Source organism: Typopeltis vanoorti, chromosome 13, assembly GCF_054136105.1.
Source record: "Typopeltis vanoorti isolate ZY-2024b chromosome 13, IOZ_Tvanoo_1.0, whole genome shotgun sequence".
NCBI lineage: Eukaryota > Metazoa > Arthropoda > Arachnida > Uropygi > Thelyphonidae > Typopeltis > Typopeltis vanoorti.
In genome coordinates, this window is record NC_143561.1 from 77,099,964 (window position 1) to 77,121,642 (window position 21,679).

Consider the following 21,679-nt stretch of genomic DNA (forward strand, 5'->3'; position numbering starts at 1 on the left):
GCACAAAGAATGTATTATTTTATGAAGAACTTTCTTTTTTTTTTATATCCGATTTATCTCATTGGGATTCTTACGCTTTTGTAAGTATCTCCAACTGTTATCCGGCACGTACTTATTATTCGTGTTATATTTATTATCTCATCATGGATCATCCGTGTTATTCATTAAATAAATATTTGTATTATTAAAAGCAGCGTTCTAATTTTAGTTCCAAAAATAAGTCGAAAATATCATCTTCAAAAACGAAATTAAAAATCGGCATGACTTTTAGTTCTTTCATACAATCATTTCGCTTAAAAAAAAAAAACAAGTAATAGATTCATTCATTCATGTTTGATTTTAAATAAAGTTAAAAACTATTGAAAAACTACTCAAAACATCTTTTGACGTTAAAATTTCATTATATTCATGCCCATTTAGTATATGTTATATTAAAGTCATTTCTTCAGTCCAATTTTATGTTTTATTTCAGTTAAAAAATATGTCAGACGATGTTTGTCAAAATAAAAGTATTCAAATAGAATTTGTTTCCTTTATTTCATTACAACTAATTTTCTCTAGAGGTGTTTCCCTCTTCCAGTTTTAATATTCAAAGATTCGTAAGACTAACATTAATAGAAAAATTGATCAGGTCTCATTATGTTTTCATTCTTTTAATAAAAATTGCTTTATTGTGGAATTTAAATCCCAATAATTAAATTCTGCACATTCGAATTATTCGCAAACATAATGAGATTAGCGTCAGTTTTTTAAAAAAATATTTTTGAAGAAAGTAACTTTTATAACGATGCATTTACTCTGTCAACTGTCACTTTTTCTGCAATTATGCCGATAAACAGTCGAGTAGAGCACAGCTAAGTAAAAACTGTGCGTACTAACCCCCTCATACATACTGTAGTTATCGAAATTCATCAAGTCGATAGAATACGTATTCAGACATCACTTTTTACCCTCTAAATCTAATTAAGAGATTTCTGACGAATCTTGTATTTCCTGCAGTGCATTGAATACTCAACTGCAATTGATATTAGTTTATGAGATGCATTTCTAGCAATCAAATTTTCTTCGTCTTGTTTAAGATTATTATTACCTTGCACAGCTGTGTATATAAATCATAAACACTCCCCCCTCCCACAAAAAAAAAAATAAATAAAAAAATTGTGAATCTCGAATAAATCTGAAAAATTACTCGATGCTAATTTATGCAGCCAGTAACACAACTTTGACTGCTTGAAGTATCAATTTCTAGCAGCACCATTTTTTTAAATAAATATTTTGTATATTCGGTTTATTTAGCAAAATGAATGCGTGATTAAAATTGTACTACATATTGCGGGAATCTTATTAATAATCGTACGCACAAGTGAAAGAAATAAGATTTATTAAAAATCACTTTTTAATTATCAAATTTCTAACTCATCGCACTTGTGACATCGAGTACGATATCACAAGTGCAGTTGAGCGAGATTTTTACCCCTCCACCCCTAAAACTCAATTCTCATAGAAAACAATTACAAAACAATATTTAAGATTCGACAAAGTTTAAGTTATTAAATAGTATTTAAACTAAATAGCGGACTTTTGTTTAGGAAATATACAAAAATGAGTTAAGTTAAAAAAAACTAAACACAAAATGCTTCTACAAGTAATATGTTGCAATAATGATTTAACGCGTGGTATGCTAAATTCAGCATCTAATACCAAAATCACAAACTGCTATGACGAAAGGCATTCTTCGTGAATAAAGAAGTCCAATACAACGCCTATAGCTTATGTCATGATTTATCCTTCTGTTGTGCATATAGGTGTTGTAGCATTCCTACTGAATCGAGATTTTCAGAGTATCGAAATTGTGGATGGAGAAAATTTTTAACTTCAAAATTGCGTTTTTTTATAAATTTACGAAGTTGGCGAAAAGTCACTGGGCTGTTAATGCGTGCGTTTATACATAAATAAATATTAGATTATATTAGTAAATTATCAAAGAAAAATGTATTAAACAAAACAAAAAAAAAAAACACTTTAAATTGAAATTGCACTGGGTCGCTATTCTTAATTTTAAGAGTCCAATCTTCGTTTTTCAGCATCTCCCAGATAGCAATTCATGAGGGATCGAGTTGCAAGTGCGAGATCCCCACTCAACTGCACACTATCTACAAATCCGACCTCCTGGCAAAGTGTCCAGCAAGTTGCCTACTTTAGCAAGTCCAGCATAAAGACTGAGTTATTGCGTTTTCGACTTTTCGGTATTGGGAAATGATAGGAGTCCACTGTGTAATAGTAATTTTCTCCCAAAATTGTCCACAGAACAAAAAAGGTGGATATGGTCGAATCATTTCTTCCGTGGATATCGAATCATCTCCAAAACAGTTTCGGCTACTTTAGTTGTGGTTCGCATGTAATACTGGAGCTGTCTAATGAATAATACAAGCAATTCTCTCTCTATATATAAAAAACTATATATATATAAATAAATAACCCTAACCACAACATTAACTTAACTGAATCTAATCTAATCAATACAACAGCCGAATGATTTTTCTCCAACCATGTATGTAATACCAAGAAAATTAAGGTTATCAGCTATTTATAGCTAGAGCTGTAACTTTTCTCTATAAAATTGCTGTTATGGACAACTGAAATTAATATGAAACTCCAAACTCACGCAGAGAAATACAGTAATCTACACAAACTTTCTTGAATTAAAAACTTTTATTCACATGTACGTAAACGTCACTTATGCAGTGTTTATGCAAAATACTTGGTCAGGTGTCACGGTGTTCTGGACAACTATTTTGGAATGCTGCTAGTCAGTAATCGTCACTAGTGTTGATGACAATGGATAAAACAAAAGATCTTTCGGAGTTTGACGAAGAGTTTATTGTGGGTGTACGCTGGAGCCACGATTTTGAAAACAGCAGAGATGACTGGTTTCTCAAAAAAGTGAGATATTCCGGTTGTTTAATCAGTGGAAAAATAATCTACATTGCTTGCTAAGCGGCGTAACTGTAGTCCTAAGACATTCTGTGAGGAACGATTTCTGAAGTTACTAATTCAGTGACCGGTATGTGTATAATCCGTATGTAATAATGGTTACATATATATATATATATATATATATATATATATATATATATATATATATATATATATATATATATATATATATATATATATATATATATATATCGAGATAAATTAGTTTCTAAACGTTTTGTATAACATCTTATTTCCTCAAGATGTCAGTTTATTGACTCACGAAATTAGCAGTTTTCATCAAAGTATGTTTTTTATTCCTCGCATAACATGCACGCAATAGGTGAGGAGTGATATTTTAGATAACTTATCTCTTAACATGTTCATTGCCTATCGCGCGATGCGAGTTCTCGCCAAACTGCCGATCACGCGTTATCGCGTTGACGTCGCTAACTAAATAAAAAAATAAAAAAAATTTGGCCACCACACGAAATTCTAATTTTCAGGTTAGCAATGAAAGCGTTAAAGGAATGTGCCCATGGAAGAGGTATTAATTCTTCTAAAAGATAAGTTATATAAAAAAAGTTATGCCATTCCTGACTCATTGCGTAAATTCTGGTTGCTTCCTGATTAAAAACACTACTTACAAACAGAATTTGGGCTTGACTATGAGCAACCCTTTATATCCTACACTGGCAAATATATACTTAGAAACCTTTGAGGGAAAAGCAATCAGTTCCTTCCTATTAAAACCAAGATTATAGAAGAAGGTATATTAATGATGTTTTCTTAATTTGGAGCCATGGTCCAGATTCTATAAGAGTTCCTGAACGATCTCAACAATCAACCCTCAAGAATACAATTTACTTCGGAGTTGGAAGTTCGCGGTTCTCTCTCTCGTTCCTAGATGTTAAAATTATACATTACTTAGAAAAACGGAAGATCTCTATTTACAGGCGATCTATATATCAACAGATAGCTCCATGCACAATCTCATCATTATCCGCCCCAAAACCTTGGCATTATTTGTGCATTGGATGAACGTGCTAACTCCCTCCTTAGTGAAGAAGAGACAACCAAAGAATTAAAGTTTTTCTAAGAACCTTCCAGAAGAACGGTTATTGTAAGCAGGCTATTAATAAACTCCCGTTTAATCGACCTGTTCACAGTATTGAAGAGAATGCAAAAGGTAATATTTCTCTTCCGTACATATATCAGCTACATTTCACCATAGTGTGCCAAAATTCTTAAAAAATAGAAGCATCCGCACTTCTTTCACTTATCTAACCAAACTCCGTTCCTTACTTGGTAGAGCAAAACCTAAACATGACAGCTTAAAATATTTAGTCGTTTACCCCCTTTGGTGTAACAGAATGTGCCGTATTCAGACGGAAAAATTCATCGAAGAGCCTTTTCGTATAGCATGTAAGAGACATTGTCTATGGCTCTAGTTCTACCCTACACCATGTCTCTTACATGCTTCTAGATGTTAGCTATAATGCTTTTGCTCCGGTCCACCTTAATACTAACCTAAGCTATAATCTCTCTGATTGTTACTCCTCGCCCATCCATCTAAGTCCTTGGGAAATTTGCAACTTTTGCCAAAAGCGTATTGAAATTTAATTTGTCAGAAATTTATTACACATTTTTTGTGTAATATAATTTATTAGTATGTAAGCAATAAATTTATGTCGACATTGGGCTGTAGTCATGACTATTTTCATATACAGGTAAAAATGTAGTTCGTCCTTTGCTTCGTCCAGTGTATATTTTGCTTTGGTTTCATAATATGGTATTCGCACCTGTCTGTATGGACCTCACACTGTTGTATCATAATACGCTAACATATATTATAATTTGTGTAATCTGTTTAATTAGTAAATACACAACTCATACAATGCCTGCAAATATCGTTCCCTGGGCTGTCGATAATGAAACAATTGATAACAGATCCTTGAGGTGGATCAAACTGCTTTAATAATATAGGAATATATAACTTTCTATTTATATTATAATTCTAGGATTTAATAGAGGCAGTAAAAGTATCGCACATACAAAATGAAAATAAAACCAATCAACTATTAAAACGTGGTAGCTAAACATTGAAGTCTCGGCTACATAATCACCCGTTAGAACAGTTACCACACCAAAATATTTCCAAATAAAAGTTTTAGACAGCTCTGTAACGTTTCTACAACACCGATTTCGGAATTTACATAATCGCACTATATTTCTGGTGGCTATTAACGTTACGATGAGTTTACGAATTCAGAGTTTAGTTCAGTTTCAAAGTAGATCGGGTAAACCAGTGTGTTTATTCATTTCGTGTTATTTAGAACACAAACCTTTAAACCACAACATCGAGTAAATTTTCACTTAAAACTATGAAAATATTAAAGACAGATAATAAACAGACAATATTTGCTTCATATGTGTGACTGACACATTACATAGCTACATATTTTAAAAAATAATAAAATAAAAACTTTCGTACACAGTATCGTAGGTAAAAGTCAACCAGCTATAACTAATACGCAAATATTAGGAGATACGAAGGTTCTATCCTTCTTTTAAAAGGCCATATCTCGAGTGTTATTTAGAGACTTGTCGCCTGGCTCCAGACGCGAATGACCAAAATGATAAATGGTCTGTGGAGCACCTCTTGTGATGATAGGCAGAAAATAAGCAGAAAATAAGTAGATAAGTAGATAAGCAGAAAAGATAGGATATGATAGAAATATACCATCACTGAAATTTTATTTATTTTTAATAGAGTAGAAGCCGAAGAAATGTTCTAATATATAACAAGACAGGATAAAAGAAAGGGGATCATCCCCTGGGAGTTGTGTAATAGTGTAGTTAACAAGGGTGCGAAGAATATATATATATATATATATATATATATATATATATATATTTGCTTGGAGAGTGATGAATGAATGGAGCGAAATGCTAGAGGAAGCCTTAATTGATTAGTCGGCGAATTAGTTCAAGGAGAGATAGGAGAGGTATCGCGTGAATGGTCAGTGTGGGTCTCGTGCGAAGAGACATCCTGCACCGGCAAAGGTGGTCGCGAGTGATTTCAGCGAGAGTTAAAATGAATTTGACCAAGTATTGTGTTGAGCTGGAAAAGTTGATATTTTCTATTTAACAAATGAAAGTAAACAACATTTGTTGATGATGCAATGACTTGTGCAAGTTTCCAGTGGTTCCAGTTTCCAAGTAAGTTATTCTGTATCCCGTTATAGTTTATGTATACTAAACGGTAGAAGTTCATTTTGATAATTCACTCACAAACTCAAACCGGCAAGCAGAACTTGTTCCTTACAACACAATCACAGCTGGGTCGGTCTTTAAAAAATGTGTTTAGTAAAGAAATGAATCCAGACTATCGTCAAAATGATACGTTCAGTAAAACCATTCGTGTATGACACCATTTAACAAACACAGAGCCATTTTTGCTACGAATTTCCTTACAGTTTCTACTACAAATTGGCTCGCGTGAAACAACTTGACAAATTTTCATGTACATCCAAAAGCTAAAGACGAAACTATATTTTTACTTGTATATGAAAAAGGTTTCTTGACTACAGTCAAATGTGGACATAAATTTATTGTCAGCCTACTAATAAATTATATTACACAACAAATTTTTATAAATTTCATACAAATTAAATTGCGATACATTTTTGGCTCAACTTACAAATGTCCTAAGGATGTAGTTAAGGAATTAATGTGCAGTGCTTGCAGAAAACTATGCGGAGAAACATTTCAGTATGGAATAAATCCAGTCCGAAATGCGATGCAGCTCTCACAACTTCGTACAATACTTAGCACCAAGTGATTCACAAGTTCTTCAGGCAAACTGGCCTAGTCCTCTTTCAGCACAAGGGTAAGGCTTTGTTGTCTGGAAGGGAATTTCGAAATGCACCTCCCTATTGCGTCCCAAACGTGTTTTATGGGGTGAGGTTGAGATCTGGGGAGAGCATGTTGGCCACTCGATTCAATAATATCCTCGGTTTTCAGAAGTATCTCCACTGCTCGTGTACGATGTGGTGTGGCATTGCCATCCATAAAAATGAATTCTTCGCCTACAGCACCGCAGAACAATCGCATATGACGTGGAAGAACTTCGTTGCAATGTCGTTCACCAGTCATAGTCCCTTTTTCCCGTAGTTGTAGCTCCGTGCGTCCTGCATAATACTTTCCTGCACCATGACTCCACCACCGCCGTATCTATCCCTTAAAAGAACATTCTCGTGATGGTCAAGCAGTACCACTTTCACGCGAGATAAAGTGTCGTCTAGAATCGGAGGAAAAACAAATCGACTCTCATCTGTTAAAAGTGCATTAGCCCATTGGTGCCTTGTTCAATTTTTATGGAATACAACACCACTGAAAACATGCTCTACGATGAGCTGTGGATAAAGGGACTCAGACTATAGGTCTTCGGGCACATAGGCCTACTTGTCATAGTTTGCCGAGATATCTGCTTACCTGTGAATGAAGCCAACTTGCAAACTGATCTGCTGTGGTGCGTCGATTACGTTTTGCTTTTATAAACCAAAATCTGTCTTCATGATCGGTGGTAGAGCGAGAGCAACCTCTTAGCAAACGTCTAGAACACATTCCATTGATTTGAAACGCTGTCCAGAGCTGGATACAAAACTATGTGAGATTCTAAACTCTGGCAATATCATTAATTTTCTTCCCCTCGCGAAATCATATAGATGATTTCTTTGAGACATTACAAGACATCCAAGTTTACAACTTTATTCCTTCGCGAAAGGAGCTTCCTTCAAACACAATTCGCTTAGCTCAGGCTTTTTGCTTTTTATCCTATCGAGTGTTATCACGTGACCCCCTTTGTGGACGATTCGAAATTTTGAATATGTCCTCACTTTCTAATTCGAAATTGCCAGCTATACAAATTGCCACAAGCTGATTCGTCTGAATTTGAGGTTGCAATATTCAGAAATCGTGTCGTCCTTAGGTTTTTAACACCAGAGTAGAAAGAGTTGAAATAAATCAAATAATCTGAATCATTAAGAATAATCGGTGTCGCAATGATCGTGGAAGGAAAACCACAAGGAAATGGAATTGACTTCTCTTGCATTTTAGATTAGTTGATTGCTGTCTTTATGTGTAGTACAAAACTAGCGCTCAGTACTGTCATTACGCTAAGCATCCTGCCTGTAAAATTTAAACTTCCCTTTTTGGTGGCATTCTATATGTTCCAAGCGAAACTGAGTCGTCTAAGCAGGCAGAGCTCCTATTTTTTTTTTTTTAAATTATTTCCAGAGACCATGGATAGAAATAGATTAATTAAAATGAAATGCTCCCATCACTCAAATCAAGGTTAAAATACGAAAGATATATTGAGATTGTTTCTGTTATTTTTTTTTAAAGTCTGAATTAATGTTAAGCTACGGAGCTTCTCCAAGTATTTTTTTAAACCAATCAAATCAATCATTAGGAAGGAAAACCCACAAGGAAATGAGATGGATCCAATTTTATGCACATGAGTGCTAATAAAAGACACCATGTACAACTTGTTTTGTCAAAAAAATGCTTTGAAGTAAATAAAAAAAATTTAAGTTTAATCTGGATGGAGACGAGTATTTTATTTTATTCTATTGTTTACAAAATGTCCACGTGCTTTTGCAATTGCACAACTGGAATGATGCAATACTGTATAATCTTGCCCAATACCATATTGTCAACGAAGATTTTTATTTTTATTTTTGGTAATCAAGTCTTCAAAAATATCAATTATACTAATTTTCCACACTTCATGGTATGTTTTGCAAGTCCAAAATTCTACAAATTCAAAGTTCCAAGAAATTAAAAAAAAAAAAAAAAGTTTAACAGGAAGCATTTTATTCTTTCCATTAATAAAACAGATGAGTGAATAAAAACCGATCATAAAAGGCCAAATTTGTCAATTTAATTATCCTTTATACAAACAATTATAAGAAAAGCAATAAAAATGTTATCTGAATTGCTAAAAGCCTTAGGCAAATAGCTCATTATCAACCTACATTTAGGAAGCCACGCTGTCAGCAGTCTTCCATTCCTTTTATGTAGATGGAATCACGGGCTTTGTTTCAACATTTACTGCGTGACATCATAGACAGGTACGCTTACTCTGCTTGCTTCATCATTAAGTGTAAAATTTGTATTTAGGGGGAGTTCCTATCCCCCTACCCCTTTCCGACTCAGTCTACTTCACCAACCTTGGGAAATCGCCGGTAGTAAAAGTCGGATATAAAGCATTGTCTTTCAAGGAAAAAAAACCGCAGTAATCATATAGTGCAAAGTTATTTACATAGGAAGTTCGAATATCCTGTGATCTAATTCTTAGTGTTGGGAAGGCCACCAAATTCCCACTGGCATACAACGAACAAAGCGCGCTTCTTCGAAAAAAAAAGCACGCATTTCTACAGAAAGATAAAGAGATTCAAAAGTAAGTGGTTACTGATTGGTCGAAGGTTTGCGTATATATATAATTCCACTCCGCTGTCTAGATAGTAAATTGAATAAAACAGGATACAAGAAGGTTGTCGAAATATTGGTAAGTGTTATGTTAATAATAAATGTAATTGTATGTACGTACGCACGCGCTATTATTTAATTTATTATATTCAGACATCACTTACCAATATAATGCTGGTTTAGTTACTACTTAAAAATTTTAAAATTTTTTGAAAAATTAATTAAAGTCTTTCTTAGAATGCGAATTTAAATCATGTACAAAGTATCATATAAATAAATCCTGTAATGCCTTTTTATTGTAAAAAGAGTGGTTGTCATTACTTCCTATAATGTTTAGGAAATCGGTAAGCAGCTGGTTTCCCTCTTTTATCAGTGATGGTCTTAAGTTGATTAGACCATTTGGGTCTCGAAGCGACAAATTTAAAAGTTGATAAAATTTTGGAAGATTTTGCTGAGCAAAAAAGCAAGAAAAGATTTTAACAATTAGTTTATTTTGTTGCAAAAGTAATAAATATATTATTTAATTTTAATGGTATTTAATAGCATATATTCTCGATACGTAATTCTCTTACATTAGGGACCTTACTAAAATAATCTCAATTGGACTTCGCATACGCTTATATTTTGCAGTGATCACATCACTGCATTTAGTAATATATTCTGGACATTAATCTAAATTCATTTTTTTTTATAAAAATTACGTTTGAATTATCAGTGCCAAATAAAACGTCTTTGGCTTAACTTTTGAAAAGAGCCAAAGAAATCGGAAAGTCAGTTGCGGCAAGCATTTATTAAGTGCTTTATAATACAAGCAACGGTAGATGAGAGTAGAGAGGGGGTATTCCGGGATTTATCTGAGGTCTGCGTGCAGAAAAGGAAATCCGCCGTTTCTAATCATCTTGGGCAGATCTTATGCCAGCCAGTTATGATAGTAACAAATCCCGGGAGAGTATACAGCAATGAAGAAATTCCTTTATATAATTTTTAGCAGTAGTTCATAACACGATATATATATATCGTGTTATTATATAATAACACGATATATAAATAATAAATGTACCATTTTTATTTTTTTTTATTTTTAAGTAGTAATACATCAACATGCAATGCTTCACCAACACAGTGTTTTTAAATAACAGTTTGGCAAGTTTTTAAATATCTAATGGCATTAAAATTCCCGTATTTAGTTAGCTGTGAGTTCACACGCATGGCTAACTGTACGTGATGTATCCACTTTATCCAATGTTTGATCGTTTTACAGTCTTGCATGTCACCGTTTGTACATAACGGATCAGTTCTCGCTAGGGATATCTTTTTCGACTGGCTGCATGTCCCTTTACTATCTCATATTTCAAAACATGTTCCATTATATTCGTACTTCTGAAGTTTTATTGTGGAACTTTCGCCGAACTTTGACAAAAAAGGATAAATTTCGTGATCCCCTACATCGTGCAAGCTTTCGAATGATGGTGTTCGTGCCACCGTATGTATTAACCGCTCTCTCTCTGAATTTTTTGTTCAAAAAATTCGTATTATGCGATTGTGTCCATAAGAATGGACGCAATCACATCTTCAGAGTATAAGGATATCTTCAGAGTATAATGATATCTTCAGTGTATAAGGATATAAGGATATCTTCAGAGTATAAGGATATCTTCAGTGTATAAGGATATAAGGATATCTTCAGAGTATAAGGATATCTTCAGTGTATAAGGATATAAGGATATCTTCAGAGTATAAGGATATCTTTAGATGAAATATTGTGTGATATTGGAGAATAAAGCAAAATAAAAAAAATTAAATAATTAACATTTACTCAACATTGTAGGAGTCTTTCCTACGACAGTCTTAACGGATGGGATGGTCGTTATCATAAGTTACCGCACAGCATCCGGAAGTATTTCCTTGAGCAGACAGTTCTGATTATATTAAGAATACGCCCGAAACGCAAACGCAGAAGGGACGTAGTTTTTTTTTTTTTTTTTTTTAAATCTGTTGGGGAATGTAAATGAAGGCAATATCTTTATTCTTTCGATATATAAATTTCGCAAATCGCGAAGAAGTAACGTAATATTGACTCATTTATTCATTCATCTTGATTGCTTTGAAATACTGAGCGCGATGAGTCTGCAATTAGGGTATGTGATAAAGTAATAAAATAAATACTTCAATTTCAAACTAGCTCCTTCTTTTGTACAAGGAAAGACAAGGATATGAAGTACTTCCTCACAGAGGCATCCTGCGAAATCTCGTAGCGCAGAGGAAGGGTGGGATCTTCAGTGGTTTCAACGAATGTTGTAAAGAACAATAAACTTTTCAAAGTCTCGGAGGGTTATAGATTTAAAATTTAAGTTATATCCAGTAGTTAAATATTATATTTTGTACAAATTATCTAAAATAATTTTCTATATAAGTTTATTACACAAATTACATCCCGATTTGTTTGTTTGTTTCTTCCAGAAACTGGTAAACTATGACACTTACAGCAAAATTATTTTTCATTCTGTTATTAGCAGTTACCCAAGGTCTCTCATTGAGGAAAAAAAGACAAAGTAAGTTATTATTTGTAAACTTGAAATTTCAGAATTGGTATCAACGCATTTGAAACATATTATTGACATTTATTTATCATATTACAAAGTCGATAAATTATATACAAATATAAAATATTAAATTATAGAGTTGGTCATCAAGAGAAGATGTTTCAACTTCTTGCTATTCCAGTTATAACAAAAAATAATAAAGATAATTAATAAATAAAAAAGATTAAATGTTTAACCACCTTTCGTGACTTATGGGCCACCCTGTATCTCAGGATAAGATAAAGCAACTGAAATTAACCTCCAAACATCCTTAATATTTATATAAGTACGGTTTTATTGATTTCAAAACCATCCTTACATTTGCACATTTCTTGGCTTTGTTTTAATCTCCATACGATGTTTGTTGTAACTTTGCAAATCTAACACAACAGACGTATTTATGCTATTCAGTGTTTTATTTCGTTTTACAAATTATGTATTGAATCCAGTACACATTTATCCATTACAGTCAAAGTCATTTGGTTACTTTTGTCCACATTGTTTAGTTCCTAAAGTTTGTACGAAGTCCTATCCTTTTAAGAAGCTCAGGAATAATTTATTCCTCCTGTTACTAAAGATTTTCCACGTCCCACTGTTAACTATGCGATATTCAAAGATAGTGTCAAGATAGATTACTCTTATCTCTCAAAAGGTGTAAATATCTTGAAAGAACACTGTTCATTTGTTTTGCTAACTTAACATAGAGATCTTGCGCCACTTGTCTTTCGCAATGTCGTGTGGGAGTGAAAAATAATACCATGGAAACGAAAATTCCTAAACAAGGAAAAAAATTAATATTCACAACACAGACTGTGAATGTTAAGGAAGCATTTCAAAATTCTCTGCTTAAGGAAAAAAATATAAATGAAATCTTTTTCTCTGTCTCCTATAATGTGTCACTTTTTCAAGAATCACAGGTTCATTGGAGCCGAATTAGTAGGCAGCCCACTGGGCGTGAAGGTGCGTATGTTGTCTTGCACCAGTGATTACAAACAATAGGAAAGTCAAACGAAATAAGCCAGTCCGAGTATTCTCGTTTGAAGCGTCTTTGTGTATTCGACTTACTTAAAAAGGTGTAGAAATTTCTGTACAACACGTTTTTTTTTTACAAATATTTCCTTAGGTATATATTTACATCGGGAGGTATAGGGATAACAACCTTATCCTCGAGTTACGGTTTGCGATTGCGAAGGCCAAGAATACGTGGAAAGTCGTGGGCGCTAAGTGCCTGTTAGGACCACGATGAATGGATGGATGGATATATTTACATCTATTGTGATGGCTAGTATTCTATACGGGCTTTGTCATGTGCATTTTCAAGGATCATAAAAACATACTCTTTTTTTCCCCCTTCTTAATGCAATTTCTTCAAGCTTTAGAAATTACACAGCATGGCTAACAAATCCTAAGCCTAATTATGCCGAACTACTTTCTCTTGTTCAACATGTACAGGAATTTCATTATTTTACCACATTAAAAATCTATTTTTCTCATTATCAACGAACAGCAGTATTTAAATAGTTGTCACAAAAGGACTAAAGCTATTGATATCCTTAAATGGGCTATCTACAATTAAACTGTACGCAGCTTTAGTTACATGACACGGTTTGTTTCAACTATATGATTCTACTAGATTTTTATATGTCGACTGTTTCTAATCATTTAGTAATTATGTCACAGCACTTACTTTCATAAGATGTAGATCACAAGACGATCCGAAAGAAGCATACTTATATTTGCATTAATTGGCTAATGAGAGAGAGAGAGAGACCACTTTTATTGACAAAGAGATCAAATGGTCATTGGCATCGTTTCGTGTAGAAGCTGCTGATATGTCTTAACCGAGAATAATTCAGGTCATTTACAAAAAACCACTAATATATGTTATGAAATCGAACATACGCAGATAAAAGCTCTAGTCACTAAAAGGGATGGTTATTATGCTCGAGTTCCCTTGTTCGTCCGCGCGCGCGCGCGCACACACGCACACACACACACACACACACACACACACACACACACACACACACACACACACACACACACACACACACACACACACACACACACACACACACACACACACACACACCGAAATGGCATTTTAATGGTAGTTATCTTTGACTCTTAAGCAATAATATGTAGATTTTATTTATCCACTTTTTTCTTTCCAGTTAGATTCATTGACGATGATAGCTGTACGACTCCCAATGGTCAACTTGGAAGATGCCTTGCTTTTGGAAGTTGTTCGGGGCTGCAAAGGATGGATTTTAACGAATTAAGCAATTACGTTTGTGGGTTTGAGAACGACGTTCCTAGACTTTGTTGTCCATTAGGCAATGAACCTCAAACCAATCCTCCAGTAAGCCCTCAGCCGGTTACTCCACCAAGTCCTCCAGTAAGCCCTCAGCCGGTTACTCCACCAAGTCCTCCAGTAAGCCTTCAACCGGTTACTACACCTCCTGCGGAAGTACCTGTTCCAATAATCAGGCCCTCCATTGTACCAACAGGTAAATCTCCATTTTCATTATATCTTCAAGATGTAATGTATTTAGATGTCTTTTTCTCCTCATATTATTAATATAGTACACTATATTTTTTTTTTATTTTGACTAAAATTATTTACTAATTCTGATATTAAACGAGGTCTGTTCAAAATAGTTCAGGGACATAATTTGTTTAAAATATATACAAAAAGCTTATAATCTATAGGAATACATCCGCTTAGAAATCTTCTCATGCCTCAACATTTTCCCATTGGAAAATTGGATAATAAAAGGTCGCATAAACAGAGTTGTTGTAATGAAAACTTTTTGAAAAAGGAAGCAGCATGCTTACATTGTATCTAGAAACTCATTGAATTAAAAAGGATTTTGCAATTAATATAAATTCATTATTTTAGCAATCATAATTAATAAGTACCGTATTTCGATCCCTTTCATTTCTTTCACCAGATAAATATTTTTCTTCAATGCTTATTTTATTATTTTGTTTACTTTCAGAATGCGGTATCTCAAATTCTCCTCATAACCGAGTTGTAGGAGGGGTTGAAGCAGATGTAAACGGTTGGCCATGGATAGTAAGTATTGGTAGAGCAATTTCTATGATATTATTACATAATTTATTTGTTCAGTAGTCCTCTCGATCAATGGGATACGTGGGACCGAGGTTAGGGTATAGTGGCCCTTAGGCAATCACTATTCGCCGCTCCTAAATTCAAGAAAATATGTAAAATTTAAAAACAAAACAAACACGTTATTTTTATGGTTGAGATACAATGTTGCCAGTTTGTGTAGTCCTCCAAAATTGCTGCTCATATGAATTGTCTTAGTTGTTTACGGTGGCCTTAGGTGCGACTACAGTAACATTCTAACGTAATTTTTGGCAAAGGCATTTCATTATTTTTCTATCCATTCTTCGAAGACTTACAACCTGATCTTCATCTGGCTTGTATCTTTTCTCACAATCATACAAAACAGGCAAACTGCAATGGAGTTTCATTGCAGTTTGTATGTTGAGTTTCGATGTATATTTCAATATTTAATAAGCCAAGTGCTAATCTGGTAACTAATTGTACTGTTTAACATTGATTTTAATGTACATTTTAATATTTCATAGGCAACATGCTAATTTAATATTAAGTATATTCATTGCTGTGATACAAAACAACAGTTGTAAACTGTTGCTTTATGTCAAGACAAAAAGAAGCACTTCGCTAGCTGGACGATGACCTTTAGAAAAGTAACTATTTTATTTGTTTCTAGGCTGTGCTTTACATTCGACGAGGACGTCGAGATGTGCCAGAATGCGGAGCAAGTTTAATAACCCGGCAACACGTGCTAACTGCAGCTCATTGCGTCGTTGGAAGCCGAGGACAACTGTAAGTATTACTATTGCATAACCTTTTTTATATTCCTTTTTTAGCCCGCATACGATATTAATGACGTTATTTTTTTAAATAAGATCTCACACGCAAGCTATATTATTTGATGTTGACTATTTTCATTAGGTTTGAAGCTAGATTGCTGACAGTTCGCCTCGGTGAACACCACTTAACCAGAAATGATGATGGAGCAGAGCCAGTCAATGCTACTATAGAGCAAGTAACCATCCATGAAGATTTTGATACAGCTACTTATAGAAACGACATTGCTATCTTACGTTTAAGTAGAGAGATTGATTTTACAACGAAGATCGGTCCAGTTTGTCTGCCCTACGAAAACGTCCGGGGAGGACAGTTAACTGGTACAAATGCATTCATTGCTGGATGGGGAACAACATCATATAGTAAGTCATAATCATTTGTTATTATAAATTTAGTTCTTAATTTCCTGATGATTTTTACTACTTAACAAATAGGTATTTGTCTGTGTTTTGGTATCTTGAGTCCTGGTATGCATGCTACAACGACATCAATACTCAATACTGAATTCGAAATATAAATCTACTGCAATCAGAACACTATGCAGTTCGTCTATGTAGGAATCAAGATAATAATTCAACCAAAATTTGAATTTGAATACCTATCGGTTTCGATCACTTTGCCTATTAATATGTATACGCGAAAAGTATAAAAAAGTGTCAAAGACGAAAAACGTTTTCGATTCCTTATAATAAGAGTAATTAGCATCATTATTTTGTAGCTAAGAAGTAATTTTTTTAAAAAATTACATTTTGCTGAACAGAATACATTATGAGAATCGCACAGCATTACCGGTTCAAAATTATAAATAGGCCTCCAATCTTTTAAAACATTTCACAGTTTGGAATAAAAACCAGAGCTCGTTTATAAATTTCTTTCTAATATTATATATAATTACAAAATGTTTGAACATAATGGTGAATAAAATAAATATTTTCTGAACTGACGTATAATAATTTTGGATACAACCACCCATGCCAAATTTAAGGTAATTCGTTATCCATATCTGAGAATATGCAGGTGCCTCCACTTACCACTGCCCCTGTATTATAAATATTTTAACATGTAAATAACACATAAAACTGTATTGATATAAAAGCAGCTTTATTAGTCCTGCATTGCTAAAGTGGAATTTTTAAACATTCAAAATTACTTAATTAAATTAATTTTAATACGTAAATATCTCTATTCTTATTCTCTGCGTAACCCTTACATGACTAACATAGGTTTGCTACTTATTTAATAGACAGGTAGAAAGCCTACCTAATATAGGATACCCATTTGGATAAGGAACTACTACATATATAACCTTCTCTGCTATCCGGTAGATTCGTAATTCTCTACCACAATGCATACTTTTTATTTGTAAATTTTTATTTGTTTTGAAATCAAGCATGACAGAAAAATCGGCCTTCTCTAGATAAAGAAAATCACGATTGAAGAACTGAATTCAATACAAAACTTTTTTAATTTATATTTGGAAAATTCAATTCATTATACTTACCAACGCATTTTTGAATTATGTATAATTATCACTGTAGTTTTACTATTAAGAATACCAAATAATTTATACCTGAAATGTATGCGATAAAAATGTCGATTCCTAGTGGTTTTAATTCTAAACAAATAAAAACCTATAAATGAACTCAAAATGGATTCATGCATTCAGAAAGTTTAACTCAAAAAAAGACCACCTTATATTAGTTTTTAAAGTTTTGAAAAGTTTAAAATAAATTAAAAATAAATACTCGAATGTATTTTCATTTCCTAAAGAGAGTAAGCCGAACTCTTTTAATCTTAACTTTTTGGAAATCGGTAGGAAGATGGTTTTTACCCTTCGTCATCCGATCGTTGAGTTCAAATTTCCGAAGAGTCATAAACTTATAGGAAACGAAAGCAAAGGCAGGCAACTGCCGCCAACTCGTGTTCCAAATTATAAGCTCGTATTACTGTATGATATAATAAGAACCCTAAAGTCGATTTTTCTGAGCGTTTTGCGATTAAAAATATAATTCGCAAACAAGTGATTAAGTTATTGGTGAATCCACTTGCCTGGTTGGCCGAGTGGTCAACGTATCCGCTATTCAGCCAAAAGGCTGCGGGTTCTGATCCCGCCATAGCCAAGGAAGTTTGTGATTGTCTGTGAAAATACTAGTGGTGATGATGGGCGGTAGATGGCGTTGGTGTAGATGATGATGGTAGTTGCGGTTCGTTGTAGTCGGTGGATTAAGTGGTGGAGACAGGGAGTTGTAGAGTAGGTGCCCTCCCTCGATGAGTCTTTGTACTTCCTGGAAGTGTTACGTAATAATAAGAATAATATAAACTCCCTTACATTCAAAGCATTTCAATGTTGAATTACATGTAAACAGATGAGCAGGTAAGGTTAAAATGATACTGTATATGGTTCAACATTTTAATTATTTATTTTTATCAAAGAGAAACATCACAATATTTATTCAATATAAACAATCATAAAGATTTTATTATTATTATTTTTAGATGGCCCATCTAGCGTTGTGCTAATGGAAGCACAAATAAGGATATGGGATCAAGAGCAATGCAGGACGGCTTATCAAAATGAAGTACCCGTTTTCACCAATGTGTATATGTGTGCTGGAGAGGACGATGGAAGCCGAGATTCTTGTCAGGTAAAATGAATATTTCTACTTCAAATCACAAAATCAACATATGAGATAGGACTAAAACCTGCATCGAAAACAAAAATAATAATTAATACGGCAGAATCAGTGAACAGACAAGTGTTTTGATATTGCCCTACAGAAAAATCTAGTGGGAGTTAGATCGGGCGAACGCCATGGCCAAGCAATTGATCTGACTCTACCGATCCATTTGTTTGATTCATTGGTCTCCGAGATCGTGGTTGGTGATTAAATGTTCCAGTTTCTTTAAAATTTTTCATTCACCTACTTATTGAGTTTTTATGTGGTGCATCTTTTTATAATGAGTAGTGAACTTTTTTTTCACATATGTTAAAAGAATATATTTTTTATTCTATTCAAAATTAAACTGTTATTAGATTCTAATTTATGTATTTAATAAAGATAATTAACAAAATATTTTATTTCAGGGAGACTCCGGAGGACCTCTCGTAACACATTGGGGCCAGACAGGCAGATATTATCAGATGGGCATCGTATCTTTCGGAAGACTTTGTGGTCAACCAGGATATCCTGGAGTGTATACTCGAGTAACTGAATTTCTAAACTGGATCAACGAAAACTTGTCTTAAAATCCTTCAAAAGATTTCTGTAAGAAACACGTCCAAGCATATCAATTCGGAATTTGAGTGCGAGTGACATAAAGTGACCAATCTGAAGTACAAGAAGATCTGTAATCTTTAATGGTTGCACAAAAGAATACGTCATCATTTGGATTTCTTACGCCTTAATAAGAAACTTATTGGAATGCACTTATTTTTCGAGTCATATTTATTATCATGTCATAGTCATCAATGGTGTTAATTTAAATTAATATTAATATTATTTATTTACTGTTCCCGTTTTGTAGTACTAAAATTAGTAATTCGAGTTCTCACCTGTTCCACAATATTCCATTCAAATTTTTAAAAATATCTTTCACTGAGAATCTAAATGCACGAAAAAGAAAATCAATACTAGTACTCAATTTAATTTATGTTTATATTGTTGAAAATAATTCCTGTATTTTAAAAAAAATTTTTTTTTTTTTTTAATTTCACTATCAATTACGATGTCGCAAGTTTAGGAATAATTATTCAAATAAAAATGTTCCAACAGAATTGGTGTTACTGTTACTTTGAATGTTATTCTGAAATTAATTTTGATTTTATTAATAATATAGTCAAAGAATGGCTATTAGTGGTGCTGTGATCGCGTATAGAACAAAGGCGCTTTTAAAGTTGTTCATAGCAATACTGTCACTGATTTGACAGCCAAATTATTGTGTGTCTAGGAATGAAAACACGCCTCCTGGTTGTAGAAATTCATGTTTTTACTCTCGCAAAAAATAGACGAATGGGAAGGAAACACAATACACCTGGCTCGCTGTTGCGTGTATCGTCTGCTTTCGCGTTGTGATTATGTAAAGATTTATTACATATATAAATTTAAAATTAAATGAGAAGTATCGTAATTATTCGACTACTGTAAAAGTTTGAAAAACCTTTTTAAAAGGTAAGCAAAAGATTAAAGAATTTAAGTGCACTTTTACAACAAATTGAATTTAGTCGATTTTTACTACTTGTACTTTTTGTTTACTTGTACTAATAATGTTCTGATTATCGTTATATCTGCAATTCTAACACTACACTGAATTTGGATAGGAAAACGTCCTAATACTTTTTTTTTTCCTTTGAAATTCATCCGACTTCACTAAAAGGTCCTCTAGTATCGCATAAAATGTATCCTATTATAATATTAATAATAAATTAATTATAAATTTAATTTTATATTAATTAAATATAAAAATGTTAATACGAATAGAAATTATTTCTGACGGCTCTCTGCAAAGAATCAAAACGAAAAGGTTAAAGAATGACATAAGCATCTGATTTAAGCGTTTATTATAGCTGATAGGAGACGTACTGTAGGAAGATCATGTAAGCACTGAATTCGCCTTTTCGTTGTTATATCTGGTTTCTCGCTGAGGAGTTTCCTCTGACTCATCGTCCTTCCGCATCTTAACGAAATTAGTAGAGGTAGATATACGTTGGATAGAACTGGTTTCGTTTACACAAGCTTAAAAGTTAAAAGAAGCTAAAAGTAAGTTGAAAGCAGTGCAATTCTAAACCGATAAAATCAAATATCGTAAATTAACTGGAAAGCTTTATAACTATATAAATATCCTTTGAATTCTTCAACTGCGGTTAAATTATTGAAGATTCATTTCTTTTTTTAGAAACTTTCTCCTGCCGTAGTAAATATGTGAAAATGAACATATTTAATTGATTTACTAAAATAAAGAGCCAAAGGCTTCATTTCGGCAATGCAAAATTCTATAAATCAAGTGGATATTAAATCCAACATCATTTCAAAGCCGAATACAGAAACTATAAAAGTTTCGTGCGAAAAATGACCAGAGAGCTTGCGGGAATACACTGCCGCCATACTACCAGTTGCTCTAGCCGAACCTAATAGGAAAAGGAAGAAAGCGCCCGTATATTGCGTAATAGAAGGCAATATACGGACAATATATAATATTTAATTACGAAACGAAAAGTTTCGTAATTATTTAATTAAATTTCGTTTCGTTCCGAATACAGTTTCTGTATTCGGCTTTGAAATGATGTTGGATTTAATATCCACTTAATTTATATAATATTTAATTGAATTTTAATCCTGACGTCTTAGAGAGACAAATGCTAAGGGACTCAGCAACAACCTATTAAGGGGAAAATATATGATGGTAAAAATTAATGGTACACTAACAGTTGTAAATAAACATATATATTTCGAATGTATTTAAAAATATATATATATGTAAATAAGTTGCCGGTGCATTGGCTCGATTTTTTTTCAAGACATTCAATAAAATTGAATAACTGCTTTAACAAATTTGGCATGAAAATCCAACTTTAATATTTTTTTAGTGGAAAATTAATTGGGAGGGAAATTAGGATATCTCGGAGCATTTCTTAGCGTATTGTATCTACGCTGATTTCGTGTACCTCCATATACGAAAGCATAGGGATATCCAACATGAAGTA

General features: G+C 33.3%; 1 protein-coding gene across 1 annotated transcript; it reads left to right on the plus strand.

The window, feature by feature from the left end:
- Nucleotides 1–11,847: 11,847 nt before the first annotated feature.
- On the plus strand, nucleotides 11,848–19,670 carry LOC150100297 (proclotting enzyme-like). The gene is made up of 7 exons (XM_090402996.1): nucleotides 11,848–12,023; nucleotides 14,228–14,563; nucleotides 15,056–15,132; nucleotides 15,818–15,933; nucleotides 16,063–16,340; nucleotides 18,475–18,623; nucleotides 19,064–19,670. Exons 1-7 carry the CDS (start codon nucleotides 11,945–11,947, stop codon nucleotides 19,223–19,225), a joined length of 1,197 nt encoding a protein of 398 aa, XP_090259122.1. The 5' UTR covers nucleotides 11,848–11,944; the 3' UTR covers nucleotides 19,226–19,670.
- The last annotated feature ends 2,009 nt before the right edge of the window (nucleotides 19,671–21,679 follow it).